The sequence below is a fragment of the Hemitrygon akajei genome, chromosome 1, assembly GCF_048418815.1.
Source record: "Hemitrygon akajei chromosome 1, sHemAka1.3, whole genome shotgun sequence".
Lineage (NCBI taxonomy): Eukaryota > Metazoa > Chordata > Chondrichthyes > Myliobatiformes > Dasyatidae > Hemitrygon > Hemitrygon akajei.
Window position 1 is genome coordinate 160,395,050 of NC_133124.1, and position 20,440 is coordinate 160,415,489.

Below are 20,440 nucleotides of genomic sequence, written 5' to 3' on the forward strand. Positions count from 1 at the left end.
CCCACTGATCTACCTCCTGGCACTTATCCTTGTAAGCGGAACCAGTGCTAGACATTTTAATTCCACTTCCCATTCCAATTCTAATATGTCAGTCCTCTACTGACAAGATGAAGCCACACTCAGGTTGGAGGAACACCACCTTATATTCTGTCTGGGTAGCCTGCAACCTGATGGCATGAACATTGATTTCTCTAACTTCAGTTAATGCCCCTCCTCCCCTTCTTACCCCATCCCTTATTTTTCTATTATTCCTCCCCCTTTTTTTGTCTTTCTGGCCCTCTCACAATCACTCCTTACCTGCTCTCCATCTTCCTCTGGTGCTCCCCTCCCCCTTTCCCTCTCCCTAAGCCTCCCGTCCCATGATCTTCCCCCTTCTCCAGCTGCATATCCCTTTTGCCAATCACCTTTCCAGTGCTTAGCTTCATCCCTCCCCCTCCCCCTCCCACTTTAAAATCTCTTACTATCTCTTCTTTCAGTTAGTCCTGATGACGGGTCTTAGCCCAAAATGTCGACTGTACTTCCTCCTATAGATGTTGCCTGGCCTGCTGAGTTCCACCAGCATTTTGTGTGTGTTTCCTGAATCATTCAGTTTATGCATTCTGGCTCCTGTACCTCCTACCTGATGGTAGCAATGAGAGGAGGGACTGCCCTGGGAAATGAGGTCCTTCAAAATGGATGCTGCTGAGGCGAGTGCTCATGTTGGAATGGTCTTTGGTGATTAGCAACTCAGAACAAAGATAAACTGCATTAATCTTGGGATGAAGAGTCTACTTCCTAGTACTGAATGGGAAAAATGAACAAAATCCTTCCATCAGTTTCAATTCTTGAGAAAATTTCCTTTGTTCTATCTGCTCTTGTTCTCGGATAGAATTGCCTAGATTGTGTTTTGTCCCATTCTCTCTGGGTACATAATAATAACAAACGCGTTTATCCTGAGTGACAAGTGATCTGGGGCTTTCACACACAAGCATGCCACACTCCAATGAGAAAGACTGCTGCTATCACCTTAATATTCATTGGTATTTCCATTGATGAATTAATCACCGTCAATCACCTAGTGTTGGGGAGGGTCAGAACTCTTTTTATCGATGTGGGACATGACCAGAACTTGAAATAATACTAATGCTCCATCTAATTTCTTTTCCACAGCTACGTGAACCAACCTTTGGTCTGAGCAAGAATTTATTTACACAGCCTGAAGACTGTACAGCACTTTAAATTAACATCATCTAATTGAAAATCCAGCTACAAGGTAACGAAGGCCACCTACGTGGGAGCATTTCCATTACCATGTGACCATGCACCCACGCATCTTGTTGACCCCAGGAGATGAAGTGCCTCATCCCAAATGGAAAGAGGTTTTGTGCCTGAAATTAAGTTTTCTGTTGTAACTCAGTGAAATCCCCTGGAACCAGCGTGCTGAGAACACACCAGCATTTGCTCACGAGAGATCAGTCTGCGTTAATTCACTACGCCTGACATCTGACTTGATGAACTGCCAGCGAATTGATAGAGAAATGTGGGAAGAAATTCACTCACTCATCCCACCTGCAGGCACACACCTGAGTTCACACTGAGGAGAGGTTGTTCACCTGTTCTGTGTGTGGGAAGGGATTAGCTCGGGTATACAGCCTACACAACACATCAGAGATGCCATTCACCTGCTCAGAATGTGGGAAGGGATTTCCTCAGTCTTCTCAACTGAAGGTACATCAGCAAATTCATACTGGGGAGAAGCCATTCACCTGTTCAGAATGTGGGATGGCCTTCACTACCTCATTCAGACTACAAAGACACCAGCAAGTCCACACTGGGGAGAGGCCGTTCACCTGTTCAGTGTGTGGGAAGGGATTTACTCGGTTATCCAGCCTGCAGACACACCAGACAGTTCACACTGGGGAGAAGCCGTTCACATGTTCAGACTGTGGGAAGGGATTCGCTCAGTCATCCCACCTACAGACACACCTGGCACTTCACACTGGGGAGAGGCCGTTCACCTGCTCAAATTGTGGGAAACGATTTACTCGGTCATCTGAGCTACTGGCACACCAATCAGTTCACACTGGGGAGAGGCCATTCATCTGCTTAGACTGTGGGAAGGGATTCATTTGGTCATCTCAACTTAAAGTACATCAGCGAATTCACACTGGGGAGAAGCCATTCATCTGTTCAGATTGTGGGAAAGGATTTATTCGGTCATCTGACCTACGGGCTCACCAGTTAATTCACACTGGGGAGAGGCCATTCACCTGCTCAGACTGTGGGATGGGGTTTACTTACTTATCCAAACTACAGAGACACCAACGAGTCCACACTGGTGAGAGGCCATTCACCTGTTCTCTGTGTGGGAAGGGATTCACTCGGCTATCCAGCCTGCAGATACACCAGTCAGTTCACACTGGGGAGAGGCCATTTACCTGTTCAGAATGTGGAAAGGGATTCACTCAGTCATCCCATCTACAGAGACATCTGTCAGTTCATACTGGGGAGAAGCCGTACACCTGTTCAGACTGTGGGAAGGGATTTGCTTCTTCATCTGAACTGATGGTACACCAGCGAATTCACACTGAGGAGAGGCCGTTCACCTGCTCAGATTGTGGGAAAGGGTTCACTCGGTCATCTGACCTGCTAGCACACCAGCGAGTTCACACTGGGGTGAGGCCATTCACTTGCTCAGACTGTGGGAAGGGATTCACTCAGTCATCTCAACTGAAGGTACATCAGAGAGTTCACACTGGGGAGAGGCCGTTCACCTGCTCATTCTGTGGGAAGGGGTTCACTCGGTCATCTCACCTATATACACACCAGTCAGTTCACACTGGGGAGAGGCCGTTCACCTGCTCAGACTGTGGGAAGGGATTCACTCACTCATCCAACCTACAGAGACACCAGCGAGTTCACACAGGAGAGAGGCCGTTCACCTGTTCTATATGTTGGAAAGAATTCACTCGATTATCCAGCCTGCAGACACACCAGTCAGTTCACAATGGGGAGATGCTGGTCACCCTCTCAGACTGTGGGAAGGGATTCACTCAGTCGCACGACCTGCAGACAAGTCAGTCAGTTCATACTGGGAGGAACGATTGTGGGAAGAGTTTCATTCAGTTATCCAGCCTTGTGACACAGGACTGAGTTCACAGTGGAAAAGGTTTAAATGAGCTGCATGCAGAATATTTAACCTTCATGGTGGCTGAATCCAGAGGCAGGCTCAAAGGTGACTTAGTGTCGAACTCTGAAAATATTGCTGCTGCTGCTCATCACATCAGTTCTCAGTTTCTCTTGCTGAAGTCCACCTTTATTCGGACTGGAGTTTAATATTCTGGATCTGTGACTAATAAATAAGTTCTAAACTCTGTCTCCGGTATGTAGTGTATTTAAAACACACCCTGTGTTTATGGAGGAGTCAACTCAACCCAGCAAAGATAGCATGCAGTCAGACCGTCAGGAAGGGCAGGCAGAGGATGACAAAATATGCATTAGGGGCGCAGAATCAAAAAGGGTAGTAAAAGGAGTCAAAGTGGTGTATCTCAATGCACAGAGAATAAAAAATGAGGTGGATGATCATCTTGTACTATCAGGTTGTCAGCTACGATGTGGCAATCACTGAATCATGATTGAAGTACAGTTGTGGTTGGAAGCTAGATGTTCAAGGATACACGTATCAGAGGGATAGGAAGGTACGTTTGTAGGCAGAGTGGGTGGCATGGCTCTGCTGGTAAAGAATGACATCAAATCGGTAGAAAGATGTGACAGGATTGGAAAATGTTGAATCCTTATGGGTTAAGTTAAGAAACTGCAAGGGTAAGAGGACCCTGATGGCAGTTATATACAGGCCTCCCAACAGTGGCTGGGAATGTTGACCACAGCTTACAACAGGAAATACAAAAGGGCAATGTTATGATAGTCATGGGAGATTTTAACATGCAGGTTGATTGTGAAAATCAGGCTGGTAATGGACCTCGAGTGAGTTTGTAGAATGCCTACAAGATGGCTTTTTAGAGCAGTTTATCATGGAGCCTACTAGGAGATCAGCTATACTAGATTTGGTGTTATGTAATGAACTGGAGAGGAGACAGTAATCACAATATGATTGAGTTCAACTTGAAATTTAATAGGGAGAAAGTAAAGTCTGATGTAGCAGTATTTCAGTGGAGTAAGGGAAATTACAGTGGTGTGAGAGGAGAAATTGGAAGGAGATGCTGGCAGGGATGACAGCAGAGCATCAATGGTGTGAGTTTCTGGCAAAAAAAAATGAGGAAGGTGTAGGATAGATGTATTCCAAAAATGAAGAAATACTCTAATGGCAAAATAATACAACCATGGCTGACAAGGGAAGTCTAAGCTAATGAGAACAACGCAAAAATTAGTGGGCAGGTAGCGGATTGGGAAACTTAAAACCTACAGAGAGCAACTAAAAGAATCATAATGAGGGAAAGACAAAATATGATAGCAGGCTAGCGAACAATATTAAAGTGGCCAGTAAAAGTTTTTTCAAGTACTATAAAAAAAATGAGAGTGAACATGGGTTCATTAGAAAATTATGGTGGAGAAATAATAACGGGGGACAAGGAGATGGCAGATGAACTAAATGAGTATTTTGCATCGGTGTTTATGGAAGGCACTGAAGGTGTGAGGGAAGAGAAGTGAGTGCAGTTACTATTACAAGGGAGAACATGCTCAACAAGCTGAAAGACCTCAGGGTATGTAAGTCACCTGCACGAGATGAACTGCACCCGAGGGTTCTCAAAGAGCAGTGGGGATTGTGAAAGCATTAATAATGATCATTCAAAAATAATTGGATACCGGCATGGAAAATTGCAAGTGTCACTCCACTCTTTAAGAAAGAAGGAAGAACATACAAATCTACAGCACCTTATAAGCTAGTTGGCCCACGATGTGCTGACCATGTAACCTACTCTAGAAACTGCCTAGCATTTCTCTAGTGCATGGCCCTCTATTTTCAAAGCTCCCTGCACCTATCTCAGAGGCTCTTAAAAGATCCTATTGTATCTGTTTCCTTTGCTGCTGGCAGTGCATTCCACACACCCACCATTCTGTGTGAAAAACTGACACTCGGTACCTATTCCCAAGCACCTTAAAGCGATGCCACCTTGGCATCGACTACCCACATGATCAATGCCCCTCATCCTCTTATACACCTCTATCAGGTCACTTCTGTCGCTCCAAGGAGAAAAGGCTAAGGTTACTCAACCTGTTCTCATGAGGCATGTTCCCCAATCCAGGCAACGTCCTTGTAAATCTCCTCTGTACCCTTTCTACAGTTTCCACATCCTTCCTGTAGTGAGGTGACCAGAACTGAGCACAGTACTCCAAGTGGGGTCTGACCAGGGTCCTATGTAGCTGTAGCATTACCTCATTGCTCTCAAGCTCAATCTGACAGCTGATGAATGGCAACACACCATAGGCCTTCTTAACAACACTGTCAACGTGTGCAGCAGCTTTGAGTGTCACGGACACAGACCCCATGATCTCTCAGATCCTCCACACTGACAAGAGTCTTACCACTAATATTAAATAATATCTTCATATTTGACCTACCAAAATGAACCACTTCTCACTTTTCTGGGTTGAACTCCACCTGCCACTTCTCAGCCCAGTTCTGCATCCTATCAATGACTCACTGTAACCTCTGACAACCCTCCATACTATCCACAACCACCCCAACTTTTGTGTCATCAGCCTTCTGCTTCTTCATCCAGGTCATTTATAAAAATCACAAAGAGGAGGGTTCCCAGAACAGATCCCTGCGGAACACTACTGGTCACTAACCTCCATGCAGAATACGAACAATCTACAACCAAACTTCGCCTTCTGTGGGCAAGTTAATCTGGATGCACAAAGCAAGGTCTCCTTGGATCCCATGCCTCCTTACTTTCTGAATCAGCCTTGCATGGGGAACCTTATCAATAGAAACATCGAAAAACCTACTGCACAATGCAGACCTTTTGGCCCACATCCCACATTGCTGTGTCGAATATATACTTACTTTAGAAATTACCTAGGGTTACCCATAGCCCTCTATTTTTCTAAGCTCCATGTACCTATCCAAGAGTCTCTTAAAAGACCCTATTGTATCCACCTCCACCACCATCACTGGTAGCCCATTTCATGCATTCACCACTCTCCGCGTAAAAAAACTTACCCCTGACATCTCTGTACTTACATCCAAGCACCTTAAAACTGTGCCCTCTGATGCCTTACTGAAATCCATATACACTATATCCACTGCTCTACCTTCATCAGTGTGCTTTGTTACATCCTCAAAGAATTCAATCAGGCTCGAAAGGCATGACCTGCCCTTGACAAAGCCATGCTGACTATCCCTAATCGGATTATGTCTCTCCAAATGCTCATTAAATCCTGCCTCTCAGGATCTTTTCCAACAATTTGCCCACCACTGAAGTAAGATTCACTGGTCTATAATTTCCTGGGCTATCTCTACTCCCTTTACTCCCTTTCTTGAACAAGGGAACAGCATTTGCAACCCTCCAATCATCTGCTACTTCTCCTGTCCGTATTGATGATGCAACGATCATCACAAGAGGCTCAGCATTCTCCATAGTAGCCTGGGGGTTATCTCATCTGGTGCTGGTGACTTATCTAACTTAATGCTTTTCAAAACCTCCAGCACCTCCTCTTTCATAATGTCTATATTCTCCAGAGTTTCAGTCTGCTGTAAGTCATCCCCACAGTTGCCAAGGTCTTTTCCCCTGGTGAATACTGAAGCAAAATATTCATTAAGTACCTCTGACTCTATGCACCTACTTCCACTATCACACCTGATTGGTCCTATTCTCACATGGCTCCTCCTCTTGCTCTTCACATATTTGTAGAATGCCTTGGGGTTTTCCTTAATCCTGCTCACCAAGGCCTTCTCATAGCCCCTTCTGGCTCTCCTGATTCCATTCTTTAAACTCCTTCCTAGCAACCTTGTAATTTTCTAGAGCTCTAACAGTTCCTAGTTTCTTGAACCTTCCATAAACTTTTCTTCTTAACTAGATTTTCTTCTTTCTTTATACACCATGCTTCTTTAACCCCACCATCCTTTCCTTGCCTCAATGGAGCATACCTATGTAGAACTCCATGCAAATGTTCCCTGAACGTTTGCCACATTTCTGCCATGCATTTCCCTGAGAACATTTGCTCCCAATTTATGCTCCTAAGCTCCTGCCTAATAGCATCATATTTTCCCTTACCCCAATTAAATGTTCTCCCAAATTGTCTGCTCCTATCTTTCTCCTGTGCCATGGCAAAGGAGATAGAATTGTGGTCAGTACCTCCAAAATGCTCTCCCACTGAGAAATCTGATACCTGGCCAGGTTCATTTCCCAATACCAAATCAAGTACAGCCTCTCCTCCAGTTGGCTTATCTCCATATTACATCAGGAAATACTCCTTGGGAACCGAACTAAAGAGACTGGGGAAGAGGCGGTTGGCTCACAAATAGAGGAAGCTTGGAGACAGTGTGTGAGGGAAGATAGGCAGGTGATAGAGAAGGGACACACTCAGATGGACGGTTTGAGATGTGTCTATTTTAATGCAAGGAGTATTGTGAACAAAGCAGATGAACTTACAGCATGGATCAGTACTTGGAGCTATGATGTGGTAGACATTACAGAGACAATGGCTCAGGGACAGGAATGGTTACTTCAAGTGCTGGGTTTTAAATGTTTCAGAAAGGACAGGGAAGGAGGCAAAAGAGGTGGGGGCGTGGCACTGTTGATCGGAGATAGTGTCACAGCCTCATAAAAGGTGGACGTCATGGAGGGATTGTCTACAGAGTCTCTGTGGTGGAGGTTAGGAACAGGTAGGGGTCAATAACTTTACTGGGTTTTTTATAGGCCGCCCAATAGTAACAGGGATATTGAGGAGCAGATAGTGAAACAGATCCTGGAAAGGTGTAATAATAACAGAGTTGTCGTGAAGGGAGATTTCAATTTCCCAAATATCAATTGGCATCTCCCTAAGAGCAGGGGGTTTAGATGGGGTGGAGTTTGTTAGGTGTGTTCAGGAAGGTTTCTTGACACAATATGTAGATAAGCCTACAAGAGGAGAGACAGTACAATTTGGTATTGGGAAATGAACCTGGTTGGGTGTCAGATCTCTCAGTGAGAGAGCATTTTGGAGATAGTGATCATAATTCTATCTCCTTTACAATAGCATTGGAGAGAGATAGGAACAAACAAGTTAGAAAAGTGTTTAATTGCAGTAAGAGGAATTATGAGGTTATCAGGCAGGAAATTGGAAACTTAAATTGGGAACAGATGTTTTCAGGGAAAAGTACGGAAGAAATGTAGCAAATGTTCAGGAGATATTTGTGTGGAGATCTGCATAGGTGCGTTCCAATGAGACAGGGAAGTTATGGTTGGGTAAAGGAACTCTGGTGTACAAAGGCTGTAATAAATCTAGTCAAGAAGAAAAGAAAAGCTTACAAAAGGTTCAGAGAGCTAAGTAACTTTAGAGATCTAGAAGATTATAAGGCTAACAGGAAGGAGCTTAAGAGGGAAATTAGAAGAGCCAGCAGGGGACACGAGAAGGCCTTGGCGGGCAGGATTAAAGAAAACCCCAAGGCATTCTACAAGTATGTGAAGAACAAGAAGAAAAGATATGAAAGAGTAGGACCTATCAAGTGTGACAGCGGGAAAGTGTGTATGGAACCGGAGGAAATAGCAGAGGTACTTAATGAATACTTCAATTCAGTATTCACTATTGAAAAGGATCTTGGTGATTGTAGTGATAAATTGCAACAGACTGAAAAGCTTGAGCATGTAGATATTAAGAAAGAGGATGTGCTGGAACTTTTAGAAAGTGTTAAGTTTGATAAGTCACCGGAACTGAATGAGATGTATCCCAGGCTACTGTGGGAGGCGAGGGAGGAGATTGCTGAGCCTCTGGTGATGGTCTTTGAATCATATGTGGGGACGGGAGAGGTTACGGAGGATTGGAGGGTTGTGGATGTTTTTCCTTTATTCAAGAAAGGGAGTAGAGATAGCCCAGGAAATTATAGACCAGTGAGTCTTACCTCAGCGGTTGGTAAGTTGATGGAGAAGATCCTGAGAGGCAGGATTTATGAACATTTGGAGAGGTATAATATGATTAGGTATAGTCAGCATGGCTTTGTCAAAGACAGGTCATGCCTTACGAGCCTGATTGAATTTTTTGAGGATGTGACTAAACACATTGATGAAGGAAGAGCAGTAGAGATTTCAGCGAGGCATTTGATAAGGTACCCCATGCAAGGCTTATTGAGGAAGTAAGGAGGTATAGCATGGGATCCAAGGGGACATTGTTTTGTGGATCCAGAACTGGCTTGTCCACAGAAGGCAAAGAGTGGTTGTAGACGGGTCATATTCTGCATGGAGGCCGGTGACCAGTGGAGTGCCTCAGGGATCTGTCCTGGGACCCTTACTCTTTGTGATGTTTATAAATGACCTAGATGAGGAAGTGAAGGGATGGGTTTGTAAGTTTGCTGATGACACAAAGGTTTGAGGTGTTGTGGATAGTGTGGAAGCTGTCAGAAGTTACAGTGGGACATTGATAGGATGCCAAACTGGGCTGAGAAGCGGCAGATGGAGTTCAACCCAGATAAGTGTGAAGTGGTTCATTTTGGTAGGTCAAATATGATGGCAGAATATAGTATTAATGGTAAGACTCTTAGCAGTGTGGAGGATCAGAGGGATCTTGGGGTGCGAGTCCATAGGACGCTCAAAGCAACTGCACAGGTTGACTCTGTGGTTTAGAAGGCATACAGTGTATTGGCCTTCATCAATCATGGAATTGAGTTTAGGAGCCGAGAGATAATGTTGCAGCTACTTAGGAGCCTGGTCAGAACCCACTTGGAGTACTGTGCTCAGTTTTGGTCGCCTCACTACAGGAAGGATGTGGAAGCCATAGAAAAGGTGCAGGGGAGATTTACAAGGATGTTGCCTGGATTGGGGAGCATGCCTTATAAAAACAGGTTGAGTGAGCTCGGCCTTTTCTCCTCGGAGCGACAGAGGATGAGAGGAGACCTGATAGAGTTGCACAAGATGATGAGGGGCAATGATCGTGTGGATAGTCAGAGGCTTTTTCCCAGGGCTGAAATGGCTGCCACAAGAGGACGCAGGTTTAAGGTGCTGGGGAGTAGGTGCAGAGGTCATGTCAGGGGTGTTTTTTTACGCAGAGAGTGGTGAGTGCATGAAATTGGCTGTCGGCAACGGTGGTGGAGGTGGATACGATGGGGTCTTTTAAGAGATTTTTAGATAGGTACATGGAGCTTAGAAAAATAGAGGGCTATGGGTAAGCCTAGTAATTTCTAAGGTAAGGACATGTTTGTCACAACTTTGTGGGCTGAAGGGCCTGTATTGTACTGTGGGTTTTCTATGTTTCTATGAAACCTTCCTGAACACACCTAACAAACTCCACCCCATCCAAACACCTTGCGCCAATATGTATTACAACCTTTGGCTGTTCACCCTCCCATTTTGCGATATTGTGGGCCCGGTCAGAAACATCAAGAACCCTGGCACCTGGGAGGCAAACTACCATCCTTATTTCTTTCTCGCACCCACAGAATTGCCTATCTGTCCTCCTATCTATAGAGTCCCTTATCGCTGCTGCCATCCTCTTCCCTTCCCTACCCTTCTGAGCCACAGGGCTAGACTCAGTGCCAGAGGCATGGCCACTGTTGCTTCCCCCAGGTAGGGCATCTCCCCCCACTTCCCAACAGCACTCAAAATGGAGTAGTTATTGTTAAGAGCGACAGCCACAGCGGTGTTCTCCACTCTCCACCACCAGGCGCCTTTCCTTCCCTGTCCTGACAGCCACCCACTTATTTGTTTCCTGTGGCCCCTGGGTGACTATCTGCCTGTTGCTCCTGTCTATCACCTCCTTGCTCTCCCTAACAAGCCAAAAGCCATCAAGCTGCAGCTCGATACACCTGGTGCAGATGTGGCCGTCAGGGAGGCTGGAAGCCTCCCAGAAATCCCACATCTGATACCCAGAACAGAAAACTGGACTTGCAGTCATACCTACTATTCTTGTTAGTGGAGGAAAAAAGTAACTTACCTCACCTAGACCCGACCTCACACATGGTGGTGAGCTATTACGTCTGTGCATAGCACACTCTCTCTCTTCGAATTGATTGGTCCACCCCTCATGCGCTGAGCCTCATGAAATGCTCCTTTTTTAAACTGCTCCCCAACCTGTGCAAAGCTCTCTCTCTCTCTCTCTCTCTCTCTCTCTCTCTCTCTCTCTCTCTCTCTCTCTCTTCAAATTGATTGGTCAACTGCTAAGGCAGCAGAAAGGAAATTGTTGACAAGATAGACTGACCACAGTGGTTCAGAAGATGTTGGAGTTAATTGTTAAGGATGAGATTATGGAGTACTTGGTGACACAGGACAAGGCAGGACAAAGTCAGTGTGGTTTCCTTAAAAGGAAAGTCTTTCCTGATGAAACTGTTGGAAATATTTGAGGAAATTAGAAGCAGGGTAGATAAAGGGGATACCGTGGATGTTGTATATTTGGACTCTCATAAGGCCTTTGACAAAGTGCCATACATGAAGTTGCTTACCAAGTTAAGAGCCCATGGTATTACAGGAAAGTTACTGGTATGGTTGATTGGTAGGAGGCAATGAGTGGGGAAAAAAGGATCCTTTTCTTTTTGGCTGCCAGTGACTGGTGGTGTTCCACAGGGTTGAAGTTGGGACCACTTCTTTTTATGCTGTATTTAAATGATTTAGATGATGGAATAGATGGCTTTGTTGCCAAGTTTGTAGATGATATGAAGATTGGTGGAGAGACAGGTAGTGTTGAGGAAACAGGTAGGCTACTGAAGGACTTAGACAGATGAGGAGAATGGGCAAGAAAGTGGAAATGAAATACAATGTTGGAAGATGCATGGTCATGCACTCTGGTAGTTGAAATAACTTTGCAGACTATTTTCTAAATGGGGAGAAAATCCAAAAAAATCTGACTTGCAAAGGGACTTGGGAGTCCTTGTGCAGAACACCCCAAAGGTTAACTTGCAGATTGAGTCAGTGATGATGAAGGCAAATACAATGTTAACATTCATTTCAAGAGGTCTAGAATGCAAGAGCAGGGATGTGATGCTGAGGCTATATAAGGCACTGGTGAGGCTGCACCTTGAGTGTGGCTTATGGATCAGTTTCATCTTCAAATTTAATTGTTTGGATGTGATACATGCACAGGCTTTCAGATAAGTGGTTGAAAGAAAGTAGGCTGCACTACTAGCTTTGGTGTTTGACAGCCTTCATTTGGAAACTTTACTAAGTTATGGAAGTGACTTTAACTTAATTCACAATATTGTCTTTCATTAATTAAAATCTAAAGGGCTCTTAGGTAACTTAGTTTTTAGTTGATGAGAACTAGTACAGGTTTTATTTCCCAGCTCGCCACACTGCACTCCAGTCCAGTTGGTGGTGGTAATGCACTTTCAAGTTGTACTGCCAACTGCCACTAACAGGAAGGAGAAGGAGAGAAGAAAAAGAAGAAATTTTGGAGAAGGTGTTTGGCCAAAATGTACTATTTGTGCAAGAGAACATAGCTCTGTTTATGCAGTGTATCCTTAATATAAGTAAGTTTTGGAAGTACAGTGTGTTCAGGTGGAAATGGGCAAATCATATGCAGAGGTTCTGCAGAAATGACAGTGTGTAAAGTGAATAATTGTATAATAAATTATTATCTGATTGTCAATGATCTGAAGTTTCATCAGTTTAATGACAGATGTGGTAAATTGTAAAGCACAAACTAAAATTAGGACAGGAAAAAATAAAATTATATTGGAAGCTCGAGATAAAGGACTTAAATCCAGAAGTTAGCAATGATGTTTACAAGGAGGAGTAAATAACACTCAGATTTCAAAGGAGATTCCTTAATGTTTTTCTTTAATCTTACAATGGAAAGCTACAAGCCTGCTAACCAATCGTCAAAAATTTATGAAATTTGCTGAAATTTGCCCATATAAACCTAATGTTATATGTACTCAGGAAACCTGGTTGAAATCTTGTCTGTTTTAAGCTACAAAGTTATGTTGATGTAAGACAATTGGAATATAGGTAATGGAAGAGTGGCTACCTTTCTCAAAAATAGGACAGTGCATAAAGTTATGGGTCAATTGTGGTTGTAATTTGGGGAAAGAACAGTAAAGTACAGTTAATAAATTGTTTGATCATTGTGAAATGTTAGCACCTGATATATTGGAATGTATGAGTGGAAATGGGAAATATCAGGACTCGGTGTTAAGTTTGGAATCTGATATTCATAAGGGCCAAGTTAAGAATCAGCAGTAGCAGTTTTCTTTGATGTAGGGAAAGTTAATGATGTGCTATGTTCACAAGGGTTGTTGCTGAAAATGGAAAAGATGGGATAGGTGGTAGAATGTTCAGCTGGACTCAAGGTTTTAGGAAGATGCTGGGAACAGCATTGTCGAGGAACGTGATAGGAAGATGCAAGGGAGCAGCATTCTCTAAGGAGTATGACATAGGTAATTGGACTCCACAGGGGAGTATGTGTAGCCCACTCCCTTTTATTATTATGATTAAAGATATTTTCTTAAATGTTGGCTCAGACACTTCCAATCGTTGTATGCTGATGATGGTGCAGTGTGGAAGAGTGGCAGGAATTGAATTATATACTTAGAAAATGAAGTGGAGGAATTGGGACGTCTGTGGGGTTTAAATTCTCTGTTGCAAAAACTCAAGTTGTTTGTTTTCCTAAACTGAACATTACTCCCACAACTGATCTCAGGTGTATGGTAAATCTCTTAAACAGGAGTCAGTGGTAAAGTTTCTAGGTATGGGGATAACACGAGGCTAACATGGAAGGTGCATGTGGACAATGTGTATTGCTTTAATCAGATCTGTCTTTGATTACGGATGAATGCTTATGGGTCAACCTCACCTGTGGTCTTAAAGCCTGAAGATAAAGTTCAAGCTGAAGCATTGAGATTATGTTGTGGTGCTATTAAATCATCCCCATTTCCAGCATCAGTGGTAGAAATGGGTGAAATACCATTACATCTATGCAGGTTGCAGTTAACAATGGTTTACTGAGTGAATGAAAGAGGACAAAGTTGGTCATCCAACACTAGTAGAATGTTGGGGGCACCGTATTTGGAAGGTCTTCAGTTTTTGGTGGTTGGGAAATGAATGGGCACAAAATGTGGTGCAGGTGTTACCATTTTCTATCACTCCTCCCTGGTTTTAACCTTTGCCTGTGGTTGAATTAAGCCTTCAATAAATGATCAAGATGAAGAATGATTGTGTTATCAGTGGCACGGGAAGTTCACAATATATGCAAGGCAGATATTATAGTTTAGGAGAGGTCCATGGCAGACAGTTGAGAGCGAGGCCCACAGTGGTGGCAGAGAGAGAGACAGGGTCCGCAGGTATCTCTGCATGGCGGTGAGCGTGGCTCAGAGAATCCGGCATGAGCAGTGGAGGGAGCAACAGTCAATAAAACGGCGGTACCAGGGATCCTCGCTGGGCCCGAACTGGGAGGCCTGGAACAGGAGCTGGAATCCCTGTGGTACAAGATGGCGGCGGAGACACGTTCCCAAAAATGAGATGTGGCTGTGGTACTGTGTCTGGGTCAGGACATGATCAAAGAGTCGAAGAGAGGCAGAGATCACAGAGGGTGAGCAATGAGAAAGGGTCTCACTGAACTCCCATTGAAGAGAAGATTTAAACTTCTTCAGGGTAGGCATACCTCGAAGAGACTTCACAGCGGAGTAACAAATAGTAAGCATAAAGTTCACTGCAGATGCTGGGGTCAAATCAACACATTCAATATATGGAAGACATGGTTAAATCATTTTTGAATAGTAGGGGAATTAAGTATTGTGCAGAAATGGTAGGTTGGTGGAGTAAGCCTACAATCAGATCAGCCACGGTCATATTGAATACCAGAGCAGGTTCGATGGGCCAGATGGGCTATGCCTGCTCTTATTTCTAATGTTAGAATGTTAGCTGATGTTGATGAGCGTCTGGTCTCTGATATTAGAAATTGTATTTAGGGGCATTGAATCACCAATGCCTTGTACAATTTTAACATTACATCTCAACTCCTATACTCAATACTCTGATTTATAAAGGCCAGCATACCAAAAGCTTTCTTCACCACCCTATCCACATGAGATTACACCTTCAGGGAACTATGCAACATTATTCCTAGATCACTCTGTTCTACTGCATTCCTCAATGCCCAACATTTACCATATATGTCCTACTTTGATTATTCCTACCAAAATGTAGCACCTTACACTTACCAGCATTAAACTCCATCTGCCATCTTTCAGCCCACTCTTCTAACTGGCCTGAATCTCTCTGTAAGCTTTGAAAACCTACTTCATTATCCACAACGCCACCTATCTTAGTATCATCTACATACTTACTAATCCAATTTACCACCCCATCATCCAGATCATTAATGTATATGACAAACAACATTTGACCCAGTACACATCCCTGAGGCACACCACTAGTCACCGGTCTCCAACCTGACAAACAGTTATCCACCACTACTCTCTGGCATCTCCCATCCAGCCACTGTCGAATCCATTATACTACTTCAATATTAATACCTAACAATTAAACCTTCCTAACTAACCTTCCATGTGGAACCTTGTCAATGGCCTTACTGAAGTCCAAATAGACAACATCCACTGCTTTACCCACGTCAACTTTCCTAGTAACCTCTTCAAAAAGTTCAACAGGATTTGTCAAACATGACCTTCCACGCACAAATCTATGCAGAAAATTATATATGCCATCTCTAAGAGTACTTTGCATTAATTCACCCACCACTGACGTCAAACTAATTGCTAGGTTTACTCTTAGAACCCTTTTTAAACCATGGAACCACATGAGCAATATGCTAATCCTCCGACACCAGCCCCGTTTCTAATGACCTTTGAAATATTTCTGTCAGAGCCCCTGCTATTTCTACAATAACTTCCCTCAAGGTCCTAGGGAATATCCTGTCAGGACACAGAGACACAGAGACTTCCCAGTCTACGTGTGGAAAATTAAAATCTCCCACAATCACAACCTTGTGCTTATTACAAATATCTGCTACCTCCTTACAAATTTGCTCTTCCAATTCTCGCTCCCCATTAGGTGGTCTATAATACACCCCCATGAGTGTTACTACACCTTTCCCATTCCTCAATTCCACCCAAATAGTCTCCCTAGATGAGCCCTCTAATCTATCCTGCCAGAGCACCGCTGTAATATTTTCTCTGACAAGCAATTTGAACACCTGCCCCTCTTGCCCATCTGATTCTATCACACTTCAGAGGTAAGAAATTGAAAGATGACATGAGGGGCAAGATTTTCAACCAGAGGGTGGTGGGTATGTGAATGAACTGCTAGAAGAAGTAGCTGAGGCAAGTTCAGTTATAATATTTAAAATACACTAGATAGGAAAAGCTTAAAGGGGTACAACCGGATGACGGAATTGGTACTCACACTTAATAACTTCTCTTTTGGCTCTTCTCACTTTCTTCAGACCATGGGTGTAGCTATGGGCACTCACATGGGCCCCAGCTATGCCTGCCTTTTCATTGGTTATGTGGAAGAGTCTATGCTCCAGACCTATACTGGTACTGCTCCCCAGCTTTTCCTTCGATACATTGATGACTACATTGGTGCTGCTTCCTGCACCCATGCTGAGCTCATCAATTTCATCGACTTTGTCTCTGACTTTCACCCAGCCCTCAAATTTACTTGGTCCATCTCGGACACTTTTCTCCCCTTTCTCGATCTCTCGGTCTCCATCTCTGGAGATAGACTGTCCACTGACATCCTCTATAAACCCACTGACTCTCATATTGGATCCAGGTCAGAGGGACTAGGCAGAAAAATGGTTCGGCATAGCCAAGAAGGGCCAAAAGGTCTGTTTCTGTGCTGTAATGTTCTGTGGTTGTAACTACCTCAACTATACCTCTTCCCACCCTGCTACATGCAAAAATGCTATTTCCTATTCCCAGTTCCTCCGTCTCTGCTGCACCTGCTCCTAGGATGAGGCTTCCTGTTCCAGGACATCTCAAATCTCCTCTTTCTTTAAGGGTCATGGTTTCCCTTCTGCTGTCATCAATGATGCCCTCACCCGCATCTCCTCCATTTCCCGCACTTCGGTCCTCACCCCATCCTCCCGTCACCACAACAGGGACAGGGTTCCCCTTGTCCTCACCTACCACCCCACCAGCCTCTGGATCCAACACATTATCCTCCGGAACTTCCGCCACCTTCAACAGGACCTCACCACGAAGCACATATTTCCCCCTCCGCGACTCCCTGGTCCACACGTCCCTCCCCACGGATCTCCCACCTGGCACTTATCCCTGCAAGTGTAATTACTGCACCTGTCCCCACAACTCCTCTCTTACCACCATTCAGGGCCCCAAACAGTCCTTCCAGGTGAGGCAACACTTCACTTGTGAGTCTGTTGGGGTAATCTATTGCATCCGGTGCTCCTGTTGCACCCTCTTCTACATTGGTGAGACCCGATGCAGATTGGGAGACTGCTTCATCGAGCACCTCCACTCTGTCCGCCACAACGGACAGGATCTCCCAGTTGCCACCCATTTCAACTCTGCTTCACATTCCCATTCAGATATGTTCATACATGGCCTCCTCTACTGCCATGATGAGGCCAAACTCAGGTTGGAGGAGCAACACCTCATAGACCATCGGGTAGTCTCCAGCCCCTTGGTATGAACATCAAATTCTCCAACTTCCAGTAATTCCCTCCCTCTCCCTTCCCCCATCCCAGTTTCACTCTGCCTCCTCCTCCAGCTGCCTATCACCTCCCTCATGGTTCACCTTCTTCTACTACCCATAGTGCTTTCCCCTTTCATTCCTTCTTCCACCTTTCCTGCCTATCCCCTCCCCACTTCCCCTTCCCCACCCCTTGATCTTTCCCCTTACTGATTTTTCACCTGGCACCTACCAGCCTTCTCCTTCCCACCCTCCCCCCACCTTCTTTATGGGGCGCCTGCCCCCTCTCTCTTCAGTCCTGATGAAGGGTCTCGGCCCAAAACGTTGACTGTTCATTTCCACGGATGCTGCCTGACCTGCTGAGTTCCTCCAGCGTGTTGTGCGTGAAGCTTAAAGGGATACAAGCCATATGCAGGGAAATGGGATGAGCCCAGGTTAGCACCTTGACAGAGACACTTTCTGTGCTGCATAACTCAGTGACTCCAATAAAAGACTGATACAACTCCAATAACCAATCGTGAGAGGAATATTACATTGGGACTCAAACAAAACAAATCCTGACCCTGCTTGTGTCAGTCGATTCCTTTCCATTCCTGTTACAGGGGAAGGCACAGAAGAATATGGAAACTATCTTGAACCATCACAAGACCCAATTTCAGATGGAAAATATTTATCAAAACAGTCTGTTTGATGAATCCATATATGCCAATGTATAATCAGATGAGGAACAGAAGACAGATGCTCGGGAAGGAGTGTCTGAAATTCTACTCGTGAACTATTCATTCTCCAGTACAGTTTCTATTGCAAGACAGAATCTGAGGCCATTCCCATAAGATCACATTATGAAGTGAAGATACAGCCAAATTAATTCTTCACTGGGGTTACTTCTCTGCATCCTGCCTCAGGACAACCCCTCACTGTTGGAAATAACCTCTCAATCATTAATATCAGGTGACTGGGTCAGCCTGAGCGGGTGTGTCGACAAGCGGGGAGGCAAGGAGAGACATGGGGCCCCTTTGCCACTGCCCTGCCTTCCGGAACGCCTGAGAATTCAGCCCCTCTGTCCTATCTGCTGGGTGACTCCCACAGCACGCGTGTGTGACAGTTCACAAAAGTACTTCTTCTACTACGAAGCTGTGTGCAACTGGAGCCTGCGATTTACATTTTGATGGTGTTTTTTTGACCCGATAGAGACGCCTGTGCTTTGGTTGTCTCCGGGAGATCTCAGAGAGTTTGAGTGCAGAGTGTGTGGCCCGGCAGCAGAGCCCATGATCAGCCCCATTACTTCTGTCTGAGTTGAGCATTGAGCAAGGTTGAAATCGATGAGGACAATTGCAGAAGTTGTTTAGTGAACTGGCACGCGTGCGCTGTGGGGGTCACCTGGTGGATGACCACAGGCTGTGATGACAGGTAGCAGACTGACCGAGCTTACGGGATGGAAGAGCCAAGTTCTCGTGCTTTCAGGAAGGCAGGGTGGTGACGACAGAGCAACATGTTTCTCTCATCTGCCAGGACCATGCTACTGCTCCTCGCCTAGTTCTGGCAGGTCCTATCCACCTCACTCATCGACACACCCATCTGGGCTGACCTAGTCACCTGATACTAATGATTGAGAGGTTATTCCCAACAGTGAGGGGTTGTCCTGAAGCAGGATGCACAGAAGTAACCCCAGTGAAGAATCAGTCTGGCCGCATCTTCACCTGATAACCAGATTTTATGGGAATTGTTATTTTGAGTGGTTTGATCATACTGTAGAATCCTACCAAATATTGAAAGATTGAGATAGAGTGAATGTGGGAAGGACACTGCCAATAGTCAGAAAGTCTAGCAGCAGATGCCACAGCCTCAGAATATAAAGATGTCCTTTTAGAACAGAGACGATGAGAAATTTCTTTTGCTGGAGGGTGGTGAATCTATGGATGGCTGAGTAATAGGGAGGTTGTTAGATTGACAGTAAGGATGTCAAAATGTCATAGTAAGGAGAAGGCAGCAGAATGGAGTGACCGATATTGATCAAAATTGAATGGTAAAGCAGACTCGATGGGCTAAATGGCCTAATTTGTGATGGATATTCACAGTCCGTGGCCTGAACAGCTATTTAGCCAAACTCAGCTTTCTAACACAGCAGCTGACACTTTCAGGAATCAGAGATGTTTGTGACTAAGTTAAACTCTGAACCAATATTCTTTATTCTGCTTCTTGTCTTGAAGAATCAATCTTCAATCCTTAATGTAAATTGCAAGCAGTAATCAGTCTGAGGTTAAAAGACTGTAATGTCAAAAGAACACAGACTGCTGGCCCACAGCAAAGGACTGGCTACTGAAGAGATACAGTATAAGACCCAAACAGATACACCTCCTGTGCTCCTTGATGTGGATTTCCACTGTATGTCAAAGAGCATAGAAGGTGTACTTGTTTGGGTTACCCAGAGAAATCAGCGATAGCAGAACATTGCATTCACCATGACACAAACCAGTGAACCGCGCCAATGGCTTTCGGGACCACCTAGTGAAGGAAACCATTGAAATAAAACTAGAGAAAAAGAATTTTAACAAAGATGAAGTTCTCTGTAATGTCACGAATCCCGTGACGTTGAAAAGGACCAGCAGAAATGGAACACACCTGGAGTCTGGTTTACTATAAATTAAGGCTATATTTATTACTACTACGAATTAATATCATTAAAACCAGATAACATGATA

General features: G+C 44.5%; 1 protein-coding gene across 2 annotated transcripts in view; it reads left to right on the forward strand.

Moving 5' to 3' along the window:
* Positions 1-3,355, forward strand: part of LOC140731834 (uncharacterized) — a 29,486-nt gene extending 26,131 nt beyond the window's left edge. For both annotated transcript variants that reach the window (XM_073053723.1, XM_073053715.1), the window contains exon 2: positions 1,150-3,355. In XM_073053723.1, coding sequence (XP_072909824.1) covers positions 1,651-3,132 — 1,482 coding nt within the window. In that variant the 5' untranslated portion in view covers positions 1,150-1,650 and the 3' untranslated portion in view covers positions 3,133-3,355. The remainder of the gene's footprint in view (positions 1-1,149) is intronic.
* The last annotated feature ends 17,085 nt before the right edge of the window (positions 3,356-20,440 follow it).